Here is a 24,889-nt window from a genome sequence, read left to right as displayed (position 1 = left end):
GGTTAGAAATAAAACTATTAAACCAACAAGTGCAATACACTTACCACCTGTTCACACGCAACAAAACTCGTCAGAAGACACAACAAACTTCACGACTCACTGGCAGGCGTCCCCAGTCAGTAAGTGGCACGTCAAACACGCAAACACAAAAATACAAGTCATGCGAAAACAGTTTCAAACATGCAAAACATGAGTGCATGTGCAAATAGTATCATGGACATATCTCCCGTTCATGGAACAAGTACAAAATATCTGTCGGGCACAAAAATGGCATGACAGAAAACATAAATCCTGGTCTTCCTATGGAGTGACAATCCCATAGGTAAAACACAGTTCCAAGCACGAGCCTCCCTATGGAGTGACAGTCCCATAGGCAAGACACAGCACAAATACTGGCTCTTCCATGGCGTGACAATCCCATGGATAGAACACAGTCCAGGTCATACACGGGTGGCACCAATCTGGCTCCCATCCATACGACACCGTCCTGCTAACACATGGGTGACACCAGTCTGGCTCCCGTCCATGTTATGCAAAAAAAATACTGGCCCCTTCACATGAGGCACCGGTCTGGCCTCAAGTGAACAAGACACAAATCTAGAGATGGACCAAATGGTCGGCCAATTGGTGACACTACCTATATCCACTTGCTTCCCCTAATCTCAGGGCTCTCCTAACCCTACCAGATTAGGCCCTAATACCAAGGATTAATACTAGGTACATAACATCAATAATCCTCCTACTTGGCACGCATATGCACACAACCTAAATGATATACCTAATCAAGCCCCCCACCTGACTTTTTACACGTCTCTAGGCCAATATCGGCCGCAATCTTCACCACATCCAATGTTACTAAGGCCTTACAAAAACTACATATTGGCAGGGCCAAGGTGGTTCCAAACATAGTGAACGATATGTTTTCCAAACATAGTGAACGTTGCCCCCAATATATATATATATACAAAATTTATAGTTTACTTATAAAATTTTGAAATATGAAGTTTGAAGATTCATCAATGAACATTAAAGCACTTACTAATACTATACAACCTTTAGTTTTAATTTTGCGGGAGGGAGAGAGAGAGAGAGACTTGAGCGTGTGCACGAGAGAGAGAAATGAAATGAAATGAAATGTTATATTAACGTCTTCAAAAGGCCATAATGACCTATGAGACCAAAAGTTACATCATGGTGGATCTGATACAATGTCTGGATAAAAAAACCCAGAAAATGAAAAATAAAGATGATACTACTGGCACCTAGAAAATGAAACTGGAAATGGAAGGTAAACAGAAATCCTTATAGGGTGTGAATATAGTGAGGGGGGGGGGGGGGGGGGGGGGGGTATGCTATGGAGGTGAGTGGAATATAGTGAGAGGATACAATATCATGTGGGACGGAGGGGTACACTATGGAGGTGCCTCCATCTCATAATATGTGCCGCATTGGACACTAGCGGATCTCCTCAATATCCTCTGTGGTCAGCACCCTGACTGGGTGTCTTGCATGCCTCGCAAGAATAATCCAAATCCGCCGCTGCAACCTCCGTCTATGCTGGGATGCCCTCCTCCATAGTCGTGGGCGTCTGGACCACCCAAGCTCAATCGCACAATCAATCAGTGTACCTCTGGTGTGGGCGGTATCCATGTCCTACTACTGCTGTGGTCCATCTGGCGCAATGATGGCTGGACTAAAGAAGTTTGTGCGCCTAAGGAGGCTATCTCTATGTCTCCGCAGCTCAAGCAAGAACAATCCCAAACACCTCTGGTCCTGGTACCCCATGACTCTGGAAAGTGGTCCAAAACCCTCTCTGAATAAACAGTGGAAACGACCACGTATCTCATAGTATGCAGTACAATGGCATATATAATGCAGCTCTGTCTCTGGCTCCCCATGGCATACTCGGCATATCCTGGCCTCAGCTGGTATACCTCTATATCGGCCGATCTCAATCTCAAGCTGGTGTGAGGATGTGCGAATCTCACCAATAGCATGCATGAGACAAGTGTACATCCATGTAACTGGGTCTGATCACAAAACCATCTGCTGTGAGCTGAAGAAAATGCTCTCTGTAGAAAGCCATCTTCGTGCCCAGCTCCTCAGTCGGCTGTATCCATGTCCTCCTAATGTCCAGCTGAACTAAATCCTGACGGATGAGTCTGGTAATCTCTGTCCGTGTGAGAGTGAGAGAGGGTGCCTCCCCCAGAGAATACTGGAAGGGAGGCAATCTGTCCATGCTAAAACCATGTGCCTGGAACCAAGATGTCATCTGTCCATACCAACAAGCCGTGTCTCCCTGTAAAGCTAACTGTCGGGAGGACTCCAGGGCAAGGCGTGCATATCTGTCTCGGGGGAGATCCCATAAGCCATGTATGTAGGAGACTGATCTCGTAAGAGCCTCAATCACCAAAGGGGCAGCCGCCAGCTCTGCTCAAATAATCTCATGAGGTACCATGGCCTTGGCTCTAATAATCCTAGCAATCATAGATACCAAAGGCCTCTCCATACCTCTCCACCCGCCTGCGCTGTGATGGCCCACTGAAGGTCCCCATATCTGCACTCCATAAAGCATAGCTGATGTCACTAGAGTGTCAAAAAGCCAAAGTTTCGTTCGAGGTTCCTGAAACTGAACCTGCGAACACATCCTCTCCAAACCACCCAGGGCTGCATGTGCTCTAGTCAATCTAGTCTCTGCTGCTCTCCTCATCGAAAACACTGGCCCACTGAGTACTACCCCAAGATATGTATATGCATCTGTATACTCCACAATCTCCTGCCCATATGTAAATGTGGGAGCTGATCGCCTAACCCACTGTGGGAGCTGATCGCCTAACCCACTGTGGCGTGGTGTTAAACACCATAACCTTGGTTTTGCCAAGGTTGACAGACAATCCACTATCATGTGCAAACTCATGTAAAGCATCCAGATGACGCTGCATACCCTCAGGGGAGTCAGAGATCAACACAATATCATCAGCATATAACAATAGTGGGATCCATGTACCTGCTAGCTGGGCTCCTCTGTCCCCCAATCTCTCAATGTAGTCAGAAGCCTCATCCACATACATACCAAACAATGAAGGAGATAACGTGCAACCTTGCTTCACTCCTATAGTGGAGTGAACCAAAGTAGAGACCCCCTCTGGGGTGCATACATGTCCTGCAACTGATCTATATAAAGCCATAATCCCCCATATGAGCTTTGTGGGTACCCCCATCTCCTGTAATCCGCCTCATATCAAATGCTTTGCGGAAGTCCACAAAGCTACAATAAATCCGTCGCCCATGCGACCTGCCCTCCTCAATAATGGCCCGCAGAGTCAATATGTGGTCAAGAGTAGAGAAACCTCTCCTGAACCCAGCTTGTCCCTCTGCTCGAATGCCCTCTCTCTCTGCCCATCTACTCAACTGCTGCTCAAGAATGGATGCATACAATCGTGCTAGTGTGTGACCAATGATCAATCATAATAGTGCGATAATTCCCTGGCTCCATAGGGTCCCCTGACTTGAAGATAGGCATGATGGTGGACCTACTCCAAGTCTCGGGTAAGCCTTCGCACATAGCACGATTGAACATCACTACTAGAAGCTCTGCCAGCATGTCTCTCGCATGAATAAAGTGCTCAGCGACCAATCCATCATGATCATATGCTCTCCCAGTCTTCATCCTATCAATGGCCTTCCTTACCATCTCTGCGGTAAAGAAAGTACATGTCTGTGGGCATGGTGCTGGCGGGTCAGGAAAAGGTGTCTGTCCAGGAACTGTATATAGAGATGCTGCATAACTACCCCAGACCTCTGTAGAAGTGATGGCCAAAGCAGGGGAGGACTCATGAAACATACGCCAAGCCTCCCTCGAATCCTGGCTCAAGAACAGCTGGTATAATTCCGGCTCTAGCTGAGCAAGGAAGGCCCGCTTCTTCCTTCGGACAAGGCGTCGGAAGGCAATACGTGACTGTCGGTGAGTAGTGACTCCCAAAGCAACCTCCCGCTGCAGTCGGGCTCTGGTCTCTCTGCACTCCTCATCATACCAGCTGTTTTGGGGCATACATCCAAAACGCTGTCTCTGTCCAGGCTGAGTATGTGGATATGCCTCTCTCGCTGCATCCTGTAAAGTCTCTGTCAGTATATGGGTCAACTCCTCCAAAGGTCTCCCTGGCTCCTCTGTGTACAGACGTCTATAAATCCCATCTGTGTAGACAGCATCAGTCTCTGAGGTAAAAGTATATCGAGTGTGATCTGCCACTCATGTCCTCTGAGCTGTGGTATAAAGTGAAAAGAGATAGTCAATGTCAACAATGCATGATCCAATACTACCCCAATGGGCCGAGATCCAACTGTGAAGTCCTCAATGCATGAAACAAAGCTCGGCATAGCCATAACATAATCCACTGTGCTAGCACCATGTCTATGTGGAAAGCAAGTAAATCCAGCTGCTGACGGAAACCTCTGCAAGCCATTAAGTATGGCCAACCCATGTGCAGTCCCCATATCTACCAAATATCTCCCATACTCTGTGCACTCCACATCCTGTGAGCGTCTGTCTAATCCCATATCCAGAGTGTCCAGCTCTCTCAGCATCTCCTCCGAGGTATCATAAAAGGCTGTCTGGCGGTTGCCCATCCGGGCATTAAAGTCCCCTAACAGGATGATGTCTCCATCCCTAGAGAACTCCCATATGTCATCATCTAGCACAGAGAAAGGAGACTGCCCTCTAGGTGCTGCATATGTCGATGTACTAGGAGCAAAATAGCATATGGCAATATACAAGAATCTACCTGTGTCGGCCCTCAGTCTCACCCACATATATCTGGCCTGATCATCTCTCCGAACGATGTGTAGAAGCGGTTGCAGCTCCTCCCTGAAAAGAACTGCCACCCCCCCTGATCCTCTACTACTGTGTACTGATCTCGTCCCTACTCTGCAAGCTGTCTCCCATCTGTATCCTGTCACCTCTGGCATCATCTGACCAGGGGCTTGGTGAGTCTCCGAGTAGAAGACTATATCTCTATCTCTAAAGCTGTCCTCAAAGGCACCTACATCAAGTCTGAGGGATCCATTGCAGTTCCAGGCTGCCAGCTTTAATTTGGTCCCATAGGTCTCACACCGTCATGTAGAGCGTCGCTCCACGATGACCACCCTCCCTTCTCTATAAAATGCTATCTTTCCCTTTTCTCTTGCCGCCCTAATTTCTGGCATGACTTCCTTCATATGTGCAAGCTGTGAAAGAGTAAGATCATCACCAAGAAAAATGCCTGTATTCTTTAAAGTGGGTCGTCTCTTCAAGAACTCCTCCTTCGCCTCAATAGAGGGGAAGCGAAGTATGAGAGCTCTTTCCTTTGATGTTTCCCCGTTGCCTACGCTTTTTTTGCCCACTCTCCAGGCTTTTGCGTGTGCCGGACTGTCAATCCCCATCAACACCATAAGCTCTTTCACCTCCTCTTCAACTTTATCCCCGTCTTTAAGACCGGTAATCCTCACATGCAAAGCACGTGTACGTCTTCGTTGTTCCTCTTCCAAAGTCATGTTAATGATTGTAGGTGTAGGGGTGGTTATCTCCTTGCCTTTACCCTTCTTGGCGACCTCTATCCACTTCTCCGCTTCATCCATCTTCTTTTGAGTTTTGGTGATGACTTCCACCCATGAGGAAGTCTTTGCTTCGTGTTGCTTCTCTTCTTCCTTAATTGCCCGTGAGAGAGAGAGAGAGAGAGAGTCATATTTACGTCCACGGAATGCCTTGAAGGCATATGGGACCAAAAACCGGTACCTCACAGTCATTACAATGCACTTCGGGGTGCACTTAGGCACAACTTAAGCGCCGCATAGAGACGCCCGCCGCAGGAGAAGACTTCAGTGTTGCACAGAGACGCCACATAGAGGCTGCCACACACACGTAAGGAAAAGCAGAAAAACAGATGACGTTGACTTGTGTCTGTTTTTTTAACATATAAAATCAAAAGTGCACGTTCACTAACGTTTCCAAACATTAGTGAATGTCCAAACTTGGTTTGGATGCAACTATGGGCAAGGCTAAAGACCACGAGGACTTACAAGCTGAGCACTTTGCTGATGCATGCAATCATCTATCCCTGCCCTTGCTAATATGTCCCTTCCCTCTTGTTCTACCAACACAATTATAGTAATCCACAAGGCTGGACACTAATAATTACAGCACCACCATGATTGGTCATACACTGGCCAAGATATACAGGTCAATGCTAGGATCTGAAATCAACTCTGTAGTACAGAAGTGAGGTCACACGGCCAGTAGGAAACACCCTTCAGGAAGATTTACTCTACACTGAAGTCTGAATCACATCTTCACATTGAGAGCCATTATTGATGCTAGGTCGCAAAAGCGGCAAGTCTACTGCTGCTTTCTGGACTCCCACAAAGCCTTTGATGATGCCCCGTGGGCACGCCTTTTCAAGCGAATTCAGGAGCCAGCCTTCTTGCCAAAGATAGTATGGGGAGTTAATGGCAAGATATAAGTCAATTACATGGAGAGTCAGAGCACCAGAAGGCCTTACTATGAACCTTGGTAAGACCAAGGACATGATCTTTAATACCTTACATCAAGTGGCATCCAAGCAGAACTTTACATGTGCACCAGGAGGCCTTCCTATGAACCTTGGTAAGACTAAGGTCCTAAAAGCGGTAAGTCTACTGCTGCTGTGTGGACTTCCACAAAGCCTTTAATGATCCCCCATGGCACGCTTTTTCAGACGACTTTAGGAGCCAGCCTTCTTGCCAGAGATAGTACAAGGGTTAATGGCAAGATATAAGTCAATTACAGGGAGAGTCAGAGCACCATGAGGCCTTACTATGAACCTTGGTAAGACCAAGGTCGTGATCTTTAATACCTTACATCAAGTGGCATCCAAGTAGAACTTCACATATGCACCGGATCATGTAAATATTGGAATTTCCTACGTGAATCTAGGTGCTGATTTGACTAGCCGAATATGTACCATGCACCCGACAGTTCAGGCTTGGTTTGTGAAAGGACATGCCACTCTGTCCCCACTGAGAGGCCGTCTTTCCAGGCATCCCACCACTAAGGGCTGGCTCTTTGACACACAGTCATGTATAGGACCTGGGGACAGAAAGATGACACAAGGAAGACTCAGAGATTCCACATTTTCACGCATGATCTGGAGTAAGCCATATGTGCTTCACCATACCATTCCTGCAGAGTTTGGAGCAGCATCCTTGGTTGTTATTGCAGTCTTAACCTAGGCTTGCATCAGAGTCATCTAGTCGACTTGCAGAGCAAGGATAGAATGGGACATGGTATGTCATTTTACGATGGTTCCTCTCACATGGACTCTGCATGGACCACTATTTACTCCTTGCAAGACATGACATTAACTGCCTCATCCGCTCTCTCCTTCTCTGACTACATATTTGTAGAACACGGCTAGATCCACTAGACCTTTCCATAAAGCTTCAATTTTACCGCGAACACCTTTTACAGATAACAGATGATGGCTTCATTCAAAAGCTCAGCTATCTATGTCGACATCTGTCACATTCCATGCAGATAGTGACTGGACAGATTTGAGTCTCATCCCACCATCTAAGAGTCAACACTGGGAGAGTAGGGGGCATTGCAAGGGAGGAAAGGATCTCCAGGTTCATGTCCACTGGAAAGGTTGAGGCAGAGCAGCTCTGCCTTTTCACATGCCTAGTGTATGATGAGACACAAGGGAGATTCCCCTGTCTCTTTAGGGATGGTTTTGTCCAGCAGGTTATGGATGGAGACACTCAGCCGTGACTGTAGGATCCCCTAGATGATCTCACTAGACAAATCAGGAAGCACATAATGACAGAGGCATCAAGGATACTCAGAACACGGCCACAGAGGTTACACTTGATAGGGAATTCCAGCTACATCGTGCTACACGTGCATGGCCCACCAGACCAAGTGCCTCTATCATACATGGAGAGGAGACACATTGATCCTTATTGGGCACATAACAGGGCTTGTACTTGAGATGCTGAAAAACTTTTCTAGTTAGGTTTATCCTCACTACATGATGTAGTTACCTTTAATGGTGGGGCAGTTTCCTCCTCACTACATGTTTCAGCTACCACGTGGATACATTGTCACATTGTCAGATAGACCCTTGGGTCTTTTGTGGACAATAATATAACTTTCTTCTTTCTTCTTTCTCCAGACATAAATCCACCCCATTTTCCAAGAGAATGCATGGTCAAATTAGAGTTTGCTCACATCAGCTGATGTGCGAGATGCCAAAGAATAAACAAGGACAATGCATCAAAGTGGCAATCAATTAATCCCCTGATGTGATTTCTTGTCTGTGTTCATACGCTTCACTTAAGGATTGCACTAAAACGTTTTCAAGCTCTACTGTACTTTAAAATGGCACAAAGACAACATTTGGACAATCTAGCTATGTGAAGTGAATTGGGAAACTTCCCTATCATGTCCTATCCACCTTGTACTAAGGTGGGTCCGCCATGAATTCCATTCAAACTGCCTAAAATCAGCACATTTCTTTTTATGTCAATATGGTAGTCACGACTCACCACCACATTCAAAACTTGGCATAAAAGCGCATACTTTCTAAGAAGCTACAAGCTGCAAATAATTCTCTGATGAAACACACAAAACATTCTGCAGCAGCATGTTGGGCACTTCAACTCTTGGACCTGGACAAAGCATGCTTCTTTTGTTTCCCTAGAAACAATTAAAACATCTGTTGAAAGAATTAGAGAAAACAGCCCTCTAACCTGGACAGTAGGCCCTTGTAGCCTGTGAAAGCCCTTTTTTGCACAGTCAAAAAATCAAAAAATCTTACAGAAACTGAGGATTCAAAACATAAATGTGTATAGAACCTTACAATGTCTAAATTTGCCAGTCTAGCTGTGTAAAATTGCTAGAACTAGAAAAAACCCAAAGCTCGAACTCTGAAAGTATCGTCTGGCAAGGGTGTCAACTCTTGCATAGCACCACTACAGACTATTACAGGCAAAAGTGTGTATGATTTGGGGTCTGTGTGTACTCCATACATGACCAACTTTTGAGTTCATCTTGATGGCAAACAGTACTTCATACAAATTACATTCACACAATCCAATGAAGACACCACCAATTTTCTTCATAGCCAGCGTGAAATCAGCAGTGAATGGCTGGGTTCACAATAGGAGGGCAGCCCTCTAATCACTGGTAACAGAAACATTTCATGGGAAACAACAGAAAGGCTTGAGTTTCAAACCTTTCCCAAGACATGCCCTAATTAAAACGAAGCCCAAATTTTCAAATTACTAGAGTTGTAGTATGTATACATGCATGTATGTACATACATATGTATACAAATATCTACGTACTACATACAAAGTGATATCACCCAGATGGATTGTGGAATGCGCAGTCGGGGGAACCTCACAGGATCTTTCCTACAGAAAGCAATGCCTAGCCTGGGGAAAATGGTGCCCACCATTGTCTGGAAGCCAGAATGCAGGGCACATCTAGAGGGATCCCTGCATTTAGGTCACAGAGGAGCCTTTTTTATCAGAAGATCTCATTTTTTGAAGTTAGCTATGCTTCTGGTGGCAGACAATTGCAAAAAACTTTAATCTGTAGCAGCTGGATCCATGCTGCAGCCCTCATTATCCCAGTGGGTGTACCTTTCTGAAGACCCTAACGATGTGGCTACTATTTTCCTCAGTGGCCAAAAGAGCACATGCATCTCATATCCTAGCTATCTGTGAAGGGAGAGCACACCTTGATTAAAGACATAATTTTATGTTACTACCTTGATTAAAGAGTTATACAAAAACGACTCGCAACCACCAAAAAGGTCGTAAATGAAGGGTGCATCGATTGAAAATATAGTAACTTGGAAGTAAACAAATTCCAAGAAGCAAAACTCATCACAAAAAAGACAGTCCCAACTAGGTGGAACGACGCACTTGCCTATTTCAGATAGCAAGAAACAATAAACCATAAAACCTACTTCAATCCAAGGATAAGTCCAATTCTTACTTGAGAAGAGAATCACGCCAAGATGGCTCCAAATGGAAAGTGAAGTCCAAATCAAGGTCTTTAAGTGTTGCGGTCTCATCAATCTCAATTTTATCTGATGACCGACCAAGTGAAGAACCCTTGAGGTCGAACCTGCGATGAATCCTCAACTCCGTGCAAAAGACATTGCCCATAACTACAAACTGGACCTTCAAGAACCAAAAACAAAAAGCTATCTAGTGGTCAACTGGACAATTTTTTTCAACCCCCAAAGGAAATAAGCATTGTCTGAAGCTCCTATGTGATTTAAAAACCAATAATGGCTTAAGGAAGAGAAGTAAAAACAAGTGCCTCTATATTCAGAAGAATAGAGTCTGTATGCAACCAAGGTACACAGTTTAATGTACCTTGTGGCCACCTGCAAGCTTGATACGATGAAGGCCAAAAAACTTAGTAATCAATGTGTTCTCATACTTGCACACATGCTTATAGTAGTTTGGTAGCATTTTTTGTAACACCTGTAGCACATCATTCAGGTCCAAGACTCAAAAATTATGAAGCATTGCAAACTATTCCCATAGGTGAGAGGTGATTGACTTGAAATAGCAACCAATAAATTTCATGCCTAGTTCAAAGCACAATTATGAAACACAAAGACAAGTTAGGACAAGATTCAACACCTTTAGTTCTTGCCTTCGTAAAGTCTTGATCAAAAAACGATCATCATGGGAAAGGAAAAATATGCTCCCACTTTTTCCTGGAGATAAAAGCTCTCTCAAAGCATCATTTCCACAAATTGATATCATGTAATCTGCTGCATCAATCTTGAACATCTCTCTAAGCATCCTGAGTTTTGTTGAAGTGGAATCGGATTAGATCAACAGCATGATTGTTCAGAAACTCATTGCCATAATGCTTCAAATCCATTGATTGAGCAAAACTTAGGATGCATTGACAGCCTCTCTTCTCCCAAAACAAAAGCCTCTTCTCTCTCTCTCTCTCTCTCTCTCTCTCTCTCTCTCTCTACTCATTTTGTCAAAATATTCTAAAAGTCACTCAATAATGAAGGTATATAAATCAATTAAGAATGTTAGATCAAGACAAATTCTCTCTCTCTCCCCCCTGTCAGCCACGATCACCTCATCAGCTCCAGATCCAAGACATGCTCCACCGCCATCGAGCTACCTTTCCACGTGACATAGCTGAGGGAGACCTCTCGGCCATACTCATCAACCCCATGCTTGACATTTTGGAGAGTGGTATACCATCTACTCGGAGCTGATGTTGCTCCCATGTTTTTATGTTCTTAGTATTCCATAAGTTTCAATGGACAGTTTTGTATCACCCAAGTGAGATAGCTATATTTATGTTTTCATTCTGTTTTATTTTCCATTCCATGATGAGATATGCCATGGACATTATTGTACCACTTTGGTCTCATAAGCCCATTGGGTCTTTAGTAGACGCCTAATATCTCTCTCTCTCTCTCTCTCTCTCTCTCTCTCTCTCACACACACACACACAACCACCTTTCCACGCCCAGTGGATCTGCAAAGCCTTCTACAGGCTTACCCCATGCTTGATATCCTTGATGGCCCCCTCCTACCGGGCAGGGGGTTAGCTCCATTGGTTGTATGATGATGATGATCCCCTTTTGTATCATATGGCTTGGATTTGACATTCCCAGCTCATAGCTCTCATCTTTGTTTCCTTTTGTACCATGATGACTCTCTCTCTCTCTTCGCCATGGTTGCAGTGAAATTAGGTTTTTTGACATGGCTCCTATACGCTTTTAGGGTTTTGTGTCACCATTTGGCCGTCCATTTGGTCCATCTCCATTTCTAGTGCCACTTCTATGGGATTGTCACTCCATAGAGCGGCCAGATTTGTGCTATGTTCACATGAGACCAAGCCGGTGTCTCATGTGAAAGGGCCACTTACTTTGTGTCACATGGACGGGAGCCACCACCCGTGTGTGACCAGGATCATGTCATATCGACGAGAGCCTGTATCATGCCTCCCGTGTATGGCCAAGACGATATCTTGTCCACAGGACTGTCACTCCATGGAAGGACCAGTGTTTGTATCACGTCTTGCCTATGGGACTGTTCCCGGTGGACTGCAGCACCCAACTCTCTCTCTCTTATCCGGTGGACTAAAGCACCCGACTCTTTTCTCTCACAGAGTGGGCTGTAGTGAAAGCTATCGAATCTTTCTCTATCTCACATTCGGCAGACTGAACTGAAGGTTGTGTCTTAGAGGAGAAGGAAACTGCTGGTTATGACATCCTCTCTTTTACACAAGGTAAGAGCTGCATACAGAGTGATACAGCAGATTATTATTTTTCTTCCTTGATTTGTGTGTAAAGTACCTGCTATCTCTCTCTCATTGGGATTCTAGGAGATCGTATTTTCCTTGTGCTTGCCCTGACCGTGCTCTCAAGTTTTGAGAGCCAATGAGGGTCAATGGACCTGGGAATCTGGGAGCAAAGCTTTCATTTGGAATACCAAGTTTTCCTTCCTCCGTGGTGAATCACCCTACCAGGTGTTAGTACCGGTTGCCTGTTGGTGCACGGTCCCAGAAGACCAGTGTAGTGCAGGTACCTAGCCCAGTTAAGGTGGGAGATTGCCTGTGACACAGTCTTCTTCAACAAATTGCTTCTTCACTGGTAACATCTATGGTATTTGATTCATTTGTATTCACTCCATGTATGGAGGAATCTCGCTCATAAGCCCGTGAAACTTATAATCATCAAATACTCCAAGAAATACAATTTGTATTGAGGGGGGGGGTCGGCCCTTTCCGGCCCAAGTGGTGGTGTCAAGTTGTGTGTTGTCCATTTCAGATTTGTGGATGCTTATGTTGTTCATAATTGTCAAGGTTAAGTGATCTAAGTTTGTGCATTTGTTTTTTCGATTGTGGTTAGTCTCCCATGGGGAGCAATTGCATTCCTCCCTCTCTCTCCCTCTTTGCATTGCCCCTCTCTCTCCAAACTGTTCTCCGCTGCTTTCTCTCTCTCCGCGGCACGCGTCTCCGTGGGCTGCGTTTTTGGGTTATGCACCCCTTAGTGGGCTGCAACCCTGTGGACCTTGGCCGCCCATTGATTTCTCTCCTTTCCTCTCTCTACAAATTGCAACTTCCTCTACAAATCAATTTTCCTCCCTCCGCGATGAATCACCCTACCAGGTGTTAGTACGGGTATGCCTGTTGGTGCGAAGACCAGTGTAGTGCGGATGCCTAGCCCAGTGAAAGTGGGAGATTTCCTATGACACAATCTTCATCAACAAATTGCTTCTTCACCGGCAACATCTATGGTATTTGATTATTTGTATTCACTCCATGTACGGAGGAATCTGGCTCATAAGCCCGTGAAACTTGTAATCATCAAATACTCCAAGAAATACAATTTGTATTGAGGGGGGGGTCGGCCCTTTCCGGCCCCAATGGTGGTGTCAAGTTGTGTAATGTCATTTTCAGATTTGTGGATGCTTATGTTGTTCATAATTGTCAAGGTTAAGTGATCTAAGTTTGTGCATTTGTTTTTCCGATTGTGGTCGGTCTCCCATGGGGAGCAGTTGCATTTCGCACTCTCTCTCCCTCTTTGCATTGCCCCTCTCTCTCCAAACCGTTCTCCACAGCACGCGTCTCCGTGGGCTACATTTTTGGGTTGTGCACCCCTTAGTGGGCTGCGACCCTATGGACCTTGGGCCGCCCTTTGATTTCTCTCCTTTCCTCTCTCTACAAACTGCAACTTCCTCTACAAATCAATTTCCCCCCCAACTTTGGAGCAAAATCAATTTTGCCCCTTTTTCCCTAGGATTAGACTCGTTCCTCTCTCTCTCTCTCAGTGCCAGTTTTCCCCTTTTCACCTGGAACCACAGAAAATAAAAGAAAATCACAGTCAAGGATTAATCGAAGAGCCTAATCTCACACTCTGATTTCCCAGCACATAATTGACAGAATACAGAGAGAGGGGAGAAACAAGAGTAAAGAAGATGGCACACTCCAGTAGGTGGGACAGCATACAGGGTAAATTGAAGGAGGTTGTGGACAAGATGGAGGCCCGTGTAAACGCCAGCACAGAGAATAAAGGGATGGGGAGCTGGACCCAAGATGGGGTGAAACTCATCAGGGACATCTTGCTGATTGAAGAAGACCACAAGGAGAAAGAAATGATAGATGCTAAAGAGGAACACCTGCGACAATGGAGACACTTGGAGCTCAAGAAAGAGCTAACTGAGCTTAAGCGGGAATTGCAGGACCTCCGAAAGGAACTCCAAGAATGCAGCACCATTAAAGAGGAAGGGGAGTTTCCCCAACCCTCCCTCTCCTCAAAAGGAGATCTTGAAGATGGCAAGCGCCAAAATGCAAAAAGATTTGGTGGGCACCAAAAGAGAGAGGAGAGGGAATGGACGGGAGTGGTGAAAAAGGAAACAGTTGTCCATAGCATCTACTCAAGTCTCCTTCCTCTTACCTAGGCCAATGTCAGACTCCTCTTGTAGACCCTCCTACAAGATCCAATTGCTTACACTCAATCCAACTCTCATCCAAGCGTTGAATCCCAATAGGACATAGACCCACAAGCTCTACTAAAATAATCCTAGCACAGACCCACAACACAACTCAATTGTCATACCAAATGGCATCCTGCACTAGTTGTCAGCAAACACTAATCCACTTAATGCAAAAACAAGTCCAAGTGCCATGTACTTCCGGTAGAATATTACATTTGTCACATGCACCCATGCACTAACACACTGGCTCATCATCAGTACTAAACTTGTACATCAGTAGAACCCTGAAGGGATTCATTTTGTCGTATGACCCCATTGTGAGCACTAGTCCAGGAACATGTCAAGCACGAACTACGTAGGTTACATCTAAAGCCTTAGGTGTCGATATGTGTTACTTAACCCACTTAAAGAACATAGCATTTAGGTCATCCTAGAGTAGATGCATGTAGCAAGCATGTAGAAGCAAAGGCTTAAGCTAGCCTTTGGCCAGCCTTAAGAAGCCTTACATATGGGCTACCCAAGGGCCACCCCATGGGCATCAAGCCTAGGCAGCCAAGCATGGGAGATCCCTAATCGACCAGCAGCATTCACAATCGGCCAGCAGTATCCAGCCAGCCAGCAGCATACAGTGGCTGCATAGTTACGTGTGACTGTGTAAGCATAGTCACGTGTGACTGTGTAAGCATAAAATTCAGCATGTCATGGGCAGTTTGCACCAGGCCAACTTGTATACATATGGCCAACCAGCACTTGTTTGTCCTCCTAAACAGGCCGACAGCATAAGGCATGGCCGACTTGCAGTGGGGGTCCTATATAAGGTACCCTTCATGCCATTTTAATCATCTCATTCTTGCAACAGTGAAACACACCAATTATCATGTGTGCCTAAGTCCCATGACTTGTGCATGCATATCTTCAGCAGAGCACCCTCAGCGTGCTACAGTCCAAGGCAGACAGAAGTTATCTTCAGTGTTCAGCCATCAATCCCGCATTACCTCACCAGACCTGGGTGTGCATATTGGCTCCTGCAGTGGCTTCTAAAGTGCCCTCAGACCATATGATGGCTCAGCTGACATTTGGTCTTCTTCATCCTTGCATTTGGCATTTCATAGTCAACCGCCGTTGTAAGTAAGTTCTTGGTAAAGTCTGCGTTGTAAAGAAATTCTCCAAAGGAATAAAAGCAAATACTCCTGCCCTTACGGGGGTGGGCCTTTAAGTGGGTGGTTGGGACCCCATCTGGTGTCGACTCCCGTGGATGGTAAAATTGAGGTCGCAAAAAACCACCCAAACATCCACCATGTGATCTGTCTCCGCTCTTGCAGATCTGCACTCGCAACAGCACCACAGCTCTCGAAGCTCCGCTGCGAGCTCCGTCCGCCGCGACCACGCACACGTGCGTTGTGCACACGTTGCACTCCACGCTCTGATACCAGTTGAAGGGACTGTTAGAAGTCATCTCCTGTCTATTTGTATACACCACGGCCTCTGTTGTGGGTGTGCCCGCCCGTATATCATTTTTCCACACTCCCCGTATTTTTTCCCTATTTTTCCCATTTTTTTCTAGTGGCTGGAGGGCTGCCAGGTGATGCCAGGAGCACTCTGAAGCTGGCCGACTGCATCTGTATCAGTCGTGGGCTGTCTGAGTGCTGGCCGACTTGTTCTGTGCAGGCATGGGGCATCAGATGCTGGCCGACTGCTAATATCAGCAGTCGTGGACATTTATTCAGTCGTGGGCCTCTTTTAGAGCTGGCCGACTGCCCTCATGGGCTTGTATATATTGCCCCCCATCCTCCTCCACTTTCTCATTCAGTTTCTTCGGGATCTTGTGTATAGAGAAGAGTTTACACACATCTCTCAGTGTTTCTTGTGCTGATTATTTTCTGCAGTCTACTTGCTCTTGTCTACCCAAGTTTGGATATCATTTCCGCTGCATATTCTGACATGGTATCAGAGCCCTAGGCTCTAGGAGATCTTGGGCGTTTTTCTGAGCAAGAGGGGGAGCAACAGGTTGCTGATCGGTGGACTGTTTCGGGCTGAACGGGAAGTGAAGGTGCAAGAGGAAGGCGGGCAGAGGGGCTGGACAGCCACTTGCATATATTCTGATTTTCAGATTTTTCCCACCCACCCACCCTTTCAGGTTACTCTCCGAGATGGCGGATTTACTCGAGATGGCAGAGAAGCACGTGAAGATTCCAACTCTTCCCACGTTCCCAGTGGATCGGCAGTTGGACGGGTCCAATTATGGCATCTGGAAGGTCATGATGGAGTCAGTTCTGGAGTCATATGATCTTGCTGATTTTATTATCAAAGGGGTGCCAAGGCCGGAAGCTGAGGAAGGGGAGGTTTTATCGACGAGGAAGGACCGAGAGGCACAGGCACAAATGTGGGACCGTGTCAACGCCAGGGTCCGGTCGTTTATATTCCTCAATTGCACACCACAGGTGATCAACCATGTGAAGCACATGACGCTGGCGAGAGGCATATGGGAGCACTTGGCTTCTTTGTACAACAGGGTGTCACCCATGAAGCGGATATCCTTGGAAGTGCAGATGCGGGTTATGAACCCTGCAAAGTCTTCGACGATGCGGGAACACATTAACAAGCTGCAGGCCCTTCAGCAGGAAGTCCTTCAAGCTGGGAAAGAGATATCGTCCGAAGATATGGCCATCACGTTACTTTCCCACTTGCCTGGTCAGTATTCCGCTTTCTATTCCTTGTTGATCACAATATATAGGGGAAAGTACAAGAGCTGAGCATGAGTGCATATGGGATAAATCCCTGAGTGCCACATGGCATACACTGAGATGACCAAGACTAAAAGTACTCCTAGTGAGCACTTATTTCCAACACCCTCCTTAAGTGGACACTAGGAGAAAAAAGACAAGACTATGACATGACAAAAGATAAGACCAAGACAGAGAGACTAGACAAGGATTGAGAGACAAGCTTGAGAGACAAGCTAGAAGACAAGATGGACAAGACTAGAAGACAGACATAAAGACTGATAGACTGAGAGACAAGACATGAGAGACAAAAGATCCTGAGACACCCCTCCTCAAGTGATATCCTCATATGGGTCCACAAGGGTAGGGACAAGAGTGGATCATAGACAGACAGAGAGAGACAATCAGCTAGTAAAGTGGTCCCACAGAGAGAGAGACTTTTAGATAGACATGAGAGAGACTGACAAATAGAAGATAAATGGGGACATAGACAAAATGCCAAAGACATGTGGGTAACTAATCCACAAAAGATAGGCATATAGACTGATAGATAGAGTGTCAGAGATATATGACTGTAAGATCACACAAGATAGACACATAGACAGAGAGACTGACTGACTGTAGATAGACAGAGAGATGGACCTTGATAGATAATCCCTCCTCAAGGTCAATCCTCGTGCTAGAGTGAGTAATGCAGGGGTGCCTCTTGGATAGGGACAAAGATAAGTCCATGTAGACATGACATTACCCCATGATCTACATCATTGGTGATCAATGGTGGTAGATAGCATGAAAGCATAGACAAATATGAGAGAGATGGGAAGGTAAGTCCAGAACAGGGTCCTCTTTGGCCTACATCATGTGGTGACCAAAGTAGGAGAGATTTAAAAAAAAGCCTTTTTATGCAGAGAGCAAGGGCAGAGTACCCAAGAAGAGATGCCAAAGATAAATAAATGAGAGACAGCATCAGAAATGAGAAGGTCTTACCCCTATTTTGATGGGCAGTGTCTGTTCTCTTACAAGATAAAATTCAGTTCTGAAAATTAATTTTTAAGAGTAAAATAGAACTGAGAATATCGCAGCATACAAAGGATAATCCATTTTAGTTTTTACCTCAGGTCTTCCAGCCTTTCAAGCCCATGTCACAGACATGCTATCCAGGGGGTAACCCGAGAGAAAGGCAGCTGCAAACAGAGATTTCTTAGAGGAAATGTTGCTGCAGAGAGAGAGGCATACGGGCCTGTCAGAAGCAAAGGAGCACCAACTCATACCTTGTTTTGATATAGGAGTGGAGCAGCCAGTAGAGAATATGTCTTGAACAGAGAATGGGGGCTGCCCATACTGAAAACAAGAGGTGCGCAGCCTTGAGAGAAAGGTGTCGACGACAGAAGCGGCCTGCTGCTGTAGCATAATGAAGAAAATGGAGACGACCCCAGGGAAAGAGAGCAGGTCGGCCTGCTTGCTGAATAGAAGCGGTGGCACTCGGCACAGAAGAGAGACGAAGAGGAGAGCCCTCTGATTGAGCTTGGCGAAGTCGACGCGGCCACACAGGCAGGGAAGCTGGGGCTTGGAGCTGCGAAGGAGCTTGCAGCAGGGGCTGAAAAATAACAGGGCAAGGCAGCACCAGAATTATTTCGAAGCAGAGAAGTAGCTCCATGGCGGGATCAGGGACTGTCGACTGCTCAAGGTCCATCTCTCTGTCTATCTACAGTCAGTCAGTCTCTCTGTCCATGTGTCTATCTTGTGTGATCTTACAGTCATATATCTCTGACACTCTGTCTATCAGTCTATATGCCTATCTTTTGTGGATTAGTTACCCACATGTCTTTGGCATTTTGTCTATGTCCCCATTTATCTTCTATTTGTCAGTCTCTCTCATGTCTATCTAAAAGTCTCTCTCTCTGTGGGACCACTTTACTGGCTGATTGTCTCTCTCTCTCTGTCTATGATCCACTCTTGTCCCTACCCTTGTGGACCCATATGAGGATATCACTTGAGGAGGGGTGTCTCAGGATCTTTTGTCTCTCATGTCTTGTCTCTCAGTCTATCAGTCTTTATGTCTGTCTTCTAGTCTTGTCCATCTTGTCTTCTAGCTTGTCTCTCAATCCTTGTCTAGTCTCTCTGTCTTGGTCTTATCTTTTGTCATGTCATAGTCTTGTCTTTTTTCTCCTAGTGTCCACTTAAGGAGGGTGTTGGAAATAAGTGCTCACTAGGAGTACTTTTAGTCTTGGTCATCTCAGTGTATGCCACGTGGCACTCAGGGATTTATCCCATATGCACTCAGCTCTTGTACTTTCCCCTATATATTCAAGGGGTCACATCAATGGAATTACCTCAGTTTGCTTCATCCCTCTTGCACTTTTTCCATGTTCTAGTTTTGTGTGATACCATGCTAGATTTCTAACACTTGTGCCTATGGTTTTAGACCAGGAAGAGCGGTTTACGAACCCTCCACAGGGCGGAGGTTCTAAGGCCTTGACTGGCTAGCAGTCGAAAGGTTGCAACAACAACAAGGACAAAGGAAAGTCTTCATCGGAGAAGTCTTTTGAGAAGAATCCCGACTCAGAGCGTGATGCTTTGAAGGCCGAGCGGACCTGTAACCATTGTGGCCAGAAGGGTCACTATTGGAGGAAGTGTCCTCAGCGGAGTATCGAGAAGCAGGTTGATTCTTCAGCCGCAGCTGCAAAGAATCCATCTTTTGTGCACTTGGAGATTATAGACACGGATGCTTCATCTTCTTCGAGCAAGGACAAACAATTGGTCTCACCGCCAGGGATACCCAAGAGTGGATTCTCAATAGTGGTGCTTCCAGGCACATGACTCCTTCCCGAGAGTTATTACAAGATCTTTGACGGCAGACAAGTCGCATCTTCGTTGGTGACAATTCCACTATCCCGATTCACAGTGAGGGTAGGTTGGAGATTATTCCCGATGGCAAAAGGGGGCAAGCATTCCTCCAGGTTTCTTTATGTTCCAGCTCTTGGTTTTCATCTTTTGTCAGTGCATGAGGTTTGCAAGGCTGGCATACGGGTGGAGTTTGTTGAGCATTTTGTTGCTCCCTGGGACAAAGCAACAAGCCAGATTGTTTGGGAAGGCAGAGTGGAGAATGGGATCTACAAACTCTCAGCACTCTCTCTTACAAGTTCTCAGTTAGGTGATTTGTAGCAGTTTCGCCATGACCACTTGAATGTGGATACGCTGCGGTGGGCTATCCGGGAACAGATGGTGGATGGCTTGCCAAATGTTGGCAGCAAGCAAGGACATTCCAGTTCTTCTATTCGTCTGTCAGAGGAGTCTTTACAGGTAAATTATGCTTTGATGTCTCGGATCATTCAGGACAAAGAGCCCACTTCCATTAAGGAAGCTCTTTCCCAGGAGACTTGGAGGAAAGCCATGCAAGTGAAACTTGAGCCATTGAGAAGAATAACACTTGGGAGTTGGTTGCGAGGCCGTCAAAACGGTCAGTCCTTGGTGTCAAGTGGGTCTATAAGACCAAGTATACGTCTAATGGGTCGGTGGACAAGCACAAGGCCAGACTTATGGCTAAGGGCTATGCTTAGCGGCCTGGCATCAACTTTGAGGATACCTTTGCACCGACAGCAAGGATGACCACGATTCGGGCAGTTCTTGCCCTTGCCTCGTCTCAACGGTGGCCAATGTATCAAATGGATGTAAAATCTGTGTTCCTTAATGGTGACCTACAGGAGGAGGTGTATGTTGGGCAAACTCCAGGTTTTGAGGTTCCGGGATCAAAGGGGATGGTTTACAGGTTACGGAAGGCCTTGTATGGTCTTAAGCAAGCTCCCAAGGCTTGGAATCAGAAGATTGATCAGCTTTCCAGTGGTGCTGTTGAGCTCATTCATGCATACACCTTTGAAGACTCATTGGGACGCAGGATTGTGCATCATGCAGTATCTGTAGGGTACGAAGGATCTTGGACTCTTCTATGACACTAGAGGGGAAACGATTGAACGAGTCAGACTCCAAGGTTAGAGTAAGTCAGATTGGGGAGGAGATCCAGACACAAGGAGATCCACATTAGGCTACGGATTTACCCTTGGCTCAAGAGCTATTTCTTGGAGCAACAAGAGGCAGCCAACTATTGCCTTGTCTTCTACAGAGGCAGAGTACCGGACTGCTTGTGGTGCTACTTGCGAGGTGGTGTGGTTGGGGAGGTTACTTGGCAAGATCGGGTTTCCACATGAGGAACCCAGTCATCCAGAGTCACTTTGTTTGTGAGAAGATTTTGGCTGATGACATCTTGCTAGAGATTTGTTCGACGGAGAACAATGCGGCGGACCTCTTCACGAAGTCTCTACCTCAAGCAATGCTCCGACACAGCACTCCAGCTCACTAAGGTTGGTTCCACATCCAAGAGCTGAGAAGGGGTGTTAGCAGGCATCTCTTGTCTGTACCATATTACTCAGTGAGGGCCTTTGTTGTGGGTGTGCCCACCCAGGAGTTCTCTCCATTTTTCCCTATTTTTTGGTCGTGGGGGCTAACAGTTTTTGGCCGACTAGTCCTGTGCTGTTGGCCGACTTTGTCAGGTGCTGGCCGACTGGTTTTTTCTCAGTCGTGGGCATATCTGGGAACAAGTATACCTCCTAGAAAAGCTCCTCTGCCTCCATTTCTATCAATGAAGTCTAAAAGATCTCATCTATGTAAAGTCCGAAGAGGATCGGAGATAGTGAGCATCCTCGTTTCACTCCAATGGTGCTAGAGACCTCCTCGAATAGTCCTCTCGGGCATCTCACCCTACCAATAATTGACTCATATAAGGCAATGATGGCCTAGATCATGTCAGACGGGGCCCCGTGATGCTGTAAGCACTCTAGAAGACAGGCTCGAGGCACTATATCAAAAGCTTCGCGGAAGTCCACAAAGCAGCAGTATAGTCAACAGCCATTTGCCTTGGCCTGCTCGATGATGATAGCCCGAAGCATGAATATGTGAGAAGGTCCTCCTGAATCCTACCTACCCTGGTGCCTTGCATCCCTCTCTCTGTACTAGTGTGCTGAGCTTAGACTCAAGTATAGATCCATAGAGCTTCGCCAACATATGACCAATCATGATGGTTCTGTAAGTTATTAGGATCCATGGGGTCTCCTGCCTTATGAATAGGCTCAACGATTGTTGGGAATCAAGGTCTTACCTATGTGAACCCACTCGTGTAAGTGTGGTAGCATGCTTGTGTGTAAGGCTATTAAGCCTAGTTGTGTGTGTGAAAGGCTATTAAGTCTGAATATGTGTGTGCATGTGTGAACATCCTATAGCAAAGGAGTAAACACCCACTTACGTGTTTGTGTGTGAACCACCTCTTAGAGGGGTATAAATAATATCTAGATATTTGTGTGTGATGTGACATAAGCAGTGATGTTAGAAGGAAAACCTTTGTAGTTATAAAAGGTACATGTACTTCATTGAAAATTAATCAAGCAACTATCACATCATTCGGCCATGTGAATCTCTCTCTTGTTTTGTGCATTTGTACTCTCTCTCTCTCGCTTTGTCGAATGACATAGCCATGGCCATGTACCCCTTCAAGCTCCCATAGCCTGTATCTCACGCTTCTCCAAAAGCATTAATTGGTATCAGAGCCTAAGCCTTCTTTGACGGTATTCACACCCAATGGCTGCACCTGCACAGCAGCCCTACTAACACCCCTTCTCTGCCCGTGCTGCTGTACACCCCGCTTTGCTGCAGCCGTCTGCTGTGCACCCCGCTTTGCTGCAGCCGTCTGCTGACCTACGCCACTTGCTGTCTCCCGTGTACCCGCTTTGCTGCAGCCCAACTGTGCGCCACCTGACATTTGTTGCTGCTGCTGACTGACAGGCGGTTGTTTTTCTGCCCACCATTCTCCACCAGATCTGCTGCCCACACAGAGCAGCCGTACCAGCTGCTTATGCTAATGATGATACATCTGCCACACCTCCCTACACGAGGATTAGTAGCTGCTCAACGTCAGCACAAAGAGAAGAGCCTGCATCAAAAAAGCAGATTTGGGGCTTTTCATCGACGAAACATTCGAATTGAAGTCTCTGAATGAAGATTCTGTGGTAAGAGGGAGGATGTGGGCACTTGTCCTGTGCAGTCGCTGTCAGGGCCAGTGAGTCCGAATCCTGGGGCGGCTCTGGGGAAGTCTCTGAAGATAATGGCTCATAACGGTTCTGTGTGGAAGCCGTTGCCACAAGGTGAGGACCCTCCTCTGTAAGAGTACAGCGTCGATTGTCATGCTGGCACCTGCAGCGACGACTAGTGACACTAGGTGTCCACAGGGGGGGAAAGGGGGGCGGAGGTGTGTCGTCAACAAGTGGGCGGAGGCTCAGCTCTTGGAGCCGCAGGCCCCTGTGTCTGGTATGGGCGGTCAAGCAACAACGTCGAGGGAAAGCACGGGCAAGGTGGCTCATCTGCTTGCAGATGAAACACTGGCCCAGCAGCCCAAAGAACTCCATGCGATGTAGGAAAAATGGCTGGTCGATGCGGGGATCGCCACCTTTTTCGGAAGGTTCTCCGGTACACCCATAGTGAAGGAATCCCAGTGGATTTGGCAACATGGAGCCTCAAGAACCTGTCTCAACGTACGACCAATCATGGAAAGGAGCACCATGTACTCCTTGGGAAGCCCAAGAAAGCATACAGTAACCGGGAAGCCAATGGCTCCTGCCAAAGGGTCTGAAAATCAGGAGAGAAGCCATGGTGCAAACGGGCTAAGAATGCCTATGCCTCTCAAACCAGTATCGGACTCCATGCCATTTCAGGGCTACTTTGGAACTTTGTAGCATCGTCTCTCATATCTACCCCAACTGTGACTGCTCCCCAGTGTTATTTTACTGAAGTGGATCTCCAGCTCCCGGTCTCTTCCGTTGCCTCGTTGGAGGCCACCACCCTTGTCTGCAAGTTCGTCAGCAGCAGACCCCAGCATGCCGCCAGATCAGGGATCACCTACAATCAGCCCTTGTAGGAGAGCATGGTTGGATTATTGATGTCCAGCTCATGGGCAAAGGTTATATCAGGATCAAGTTTGATTCGGCAGCTCTAGCTGAGAGCACCCTGGCTGAAACATGTGGTGTGATAGGAAAAAATAGCTCTCGGAGGGTATATGTCCTCTGTCTGAAGAGGAGAGGGAAGGTCACGCTGTGGACTTGACATCTGTGACAGCATACAAGCTCTATGGAGAGAGAGAGAGAGAGAGAGTAATATTAACCTCTACAAAAGACCCCAAGGGCCAACGAGACCATAAGCGACACAACGAAACAATGGATATACTGAGCCATGGAAAAAGTAACTGAGAGAAAAGGAATTTCACTAATGTATACAGATATGATATCAGCATGTGACCCTGTACAGGAGAGAGAAAGAAAGAAAGTTGTATTAACATCTTCAAAAGGCCAAAATGACCTATGAGACCGAAAGGTTACATCATATCCATGAGGTACATCATCCTGGGTACAAAATAGTAATAAAGAAAGATAACAAAAATCTGGAACTTTAAAATCTGACCTAGGTACATGAGCAGAGAGCTCTCATATCACCCTAATACATCCCTCATGGGCCGCTGTGACATGGTGCTCAAGGTGGTAAAACTGAGCTGGCGCGAGAAGGTCCTGCGATGATGGGAGATGATGGCCCGGATCCTCCTGTGGTGGTGTGGCCATGGG

At 46.4% G+C, this 24,889-nt stretch overlaps 1 protein-coding gene across 4 annotated transcripts in view; it reads right to left on the bottom strand.

Moving 5' to 3' along the window:
- LOC147628954 (phosphatidylinositol 4-phosphate 5-kinase 9-like) overlaps window positions 1-24,889 on the bottom strand; it is a 70,024-nt gene that overhangs the window by 28,279 nt on the left and 16,856 nt on the right. For all 4 annotated transcript variants that reach the window (XM_086812124.1, XM_086812127.1, XM_086812125.1 and 1 more), the window contains 3 exons: window positions 10,675-10,840; window positions 10,402-10,512; window positions 10,016-10,203 (listed from right to left, as the gene is read on the bottom strand). In XM_086812124.1, the coding sequence (XP_086668250.1) occupies window positions 10,016-10,203; window positions 10,402-10,512; window positions 10,675-10,840 (465 nt within the window). The remainder of the gene's footprint in view (window positions 1-10,015; window positions 10,204-10,401; window positions 10,513-10,674; window positions 10,841-24,889) is intronic.

Source organism: Cibotium barometz, chromosome 18 (assembly GCF_041138505.1).
Source record: "Cibotium barometz isolate CiBa-2024 chromosome 18, ASM4113850v1, whole genome shotgun sequence".
In the NCBI taxonomy this organism is placed as follows: Eukaryota; Viridiplantae; Streptophyta; class Polypodiopsida; order Cyatheales; family Cibotiaceae; genus Cibotium; species Cibotium barometz.
This window is presented reverse-complemented; position numbering and strand designations above follow the sequence as displayed.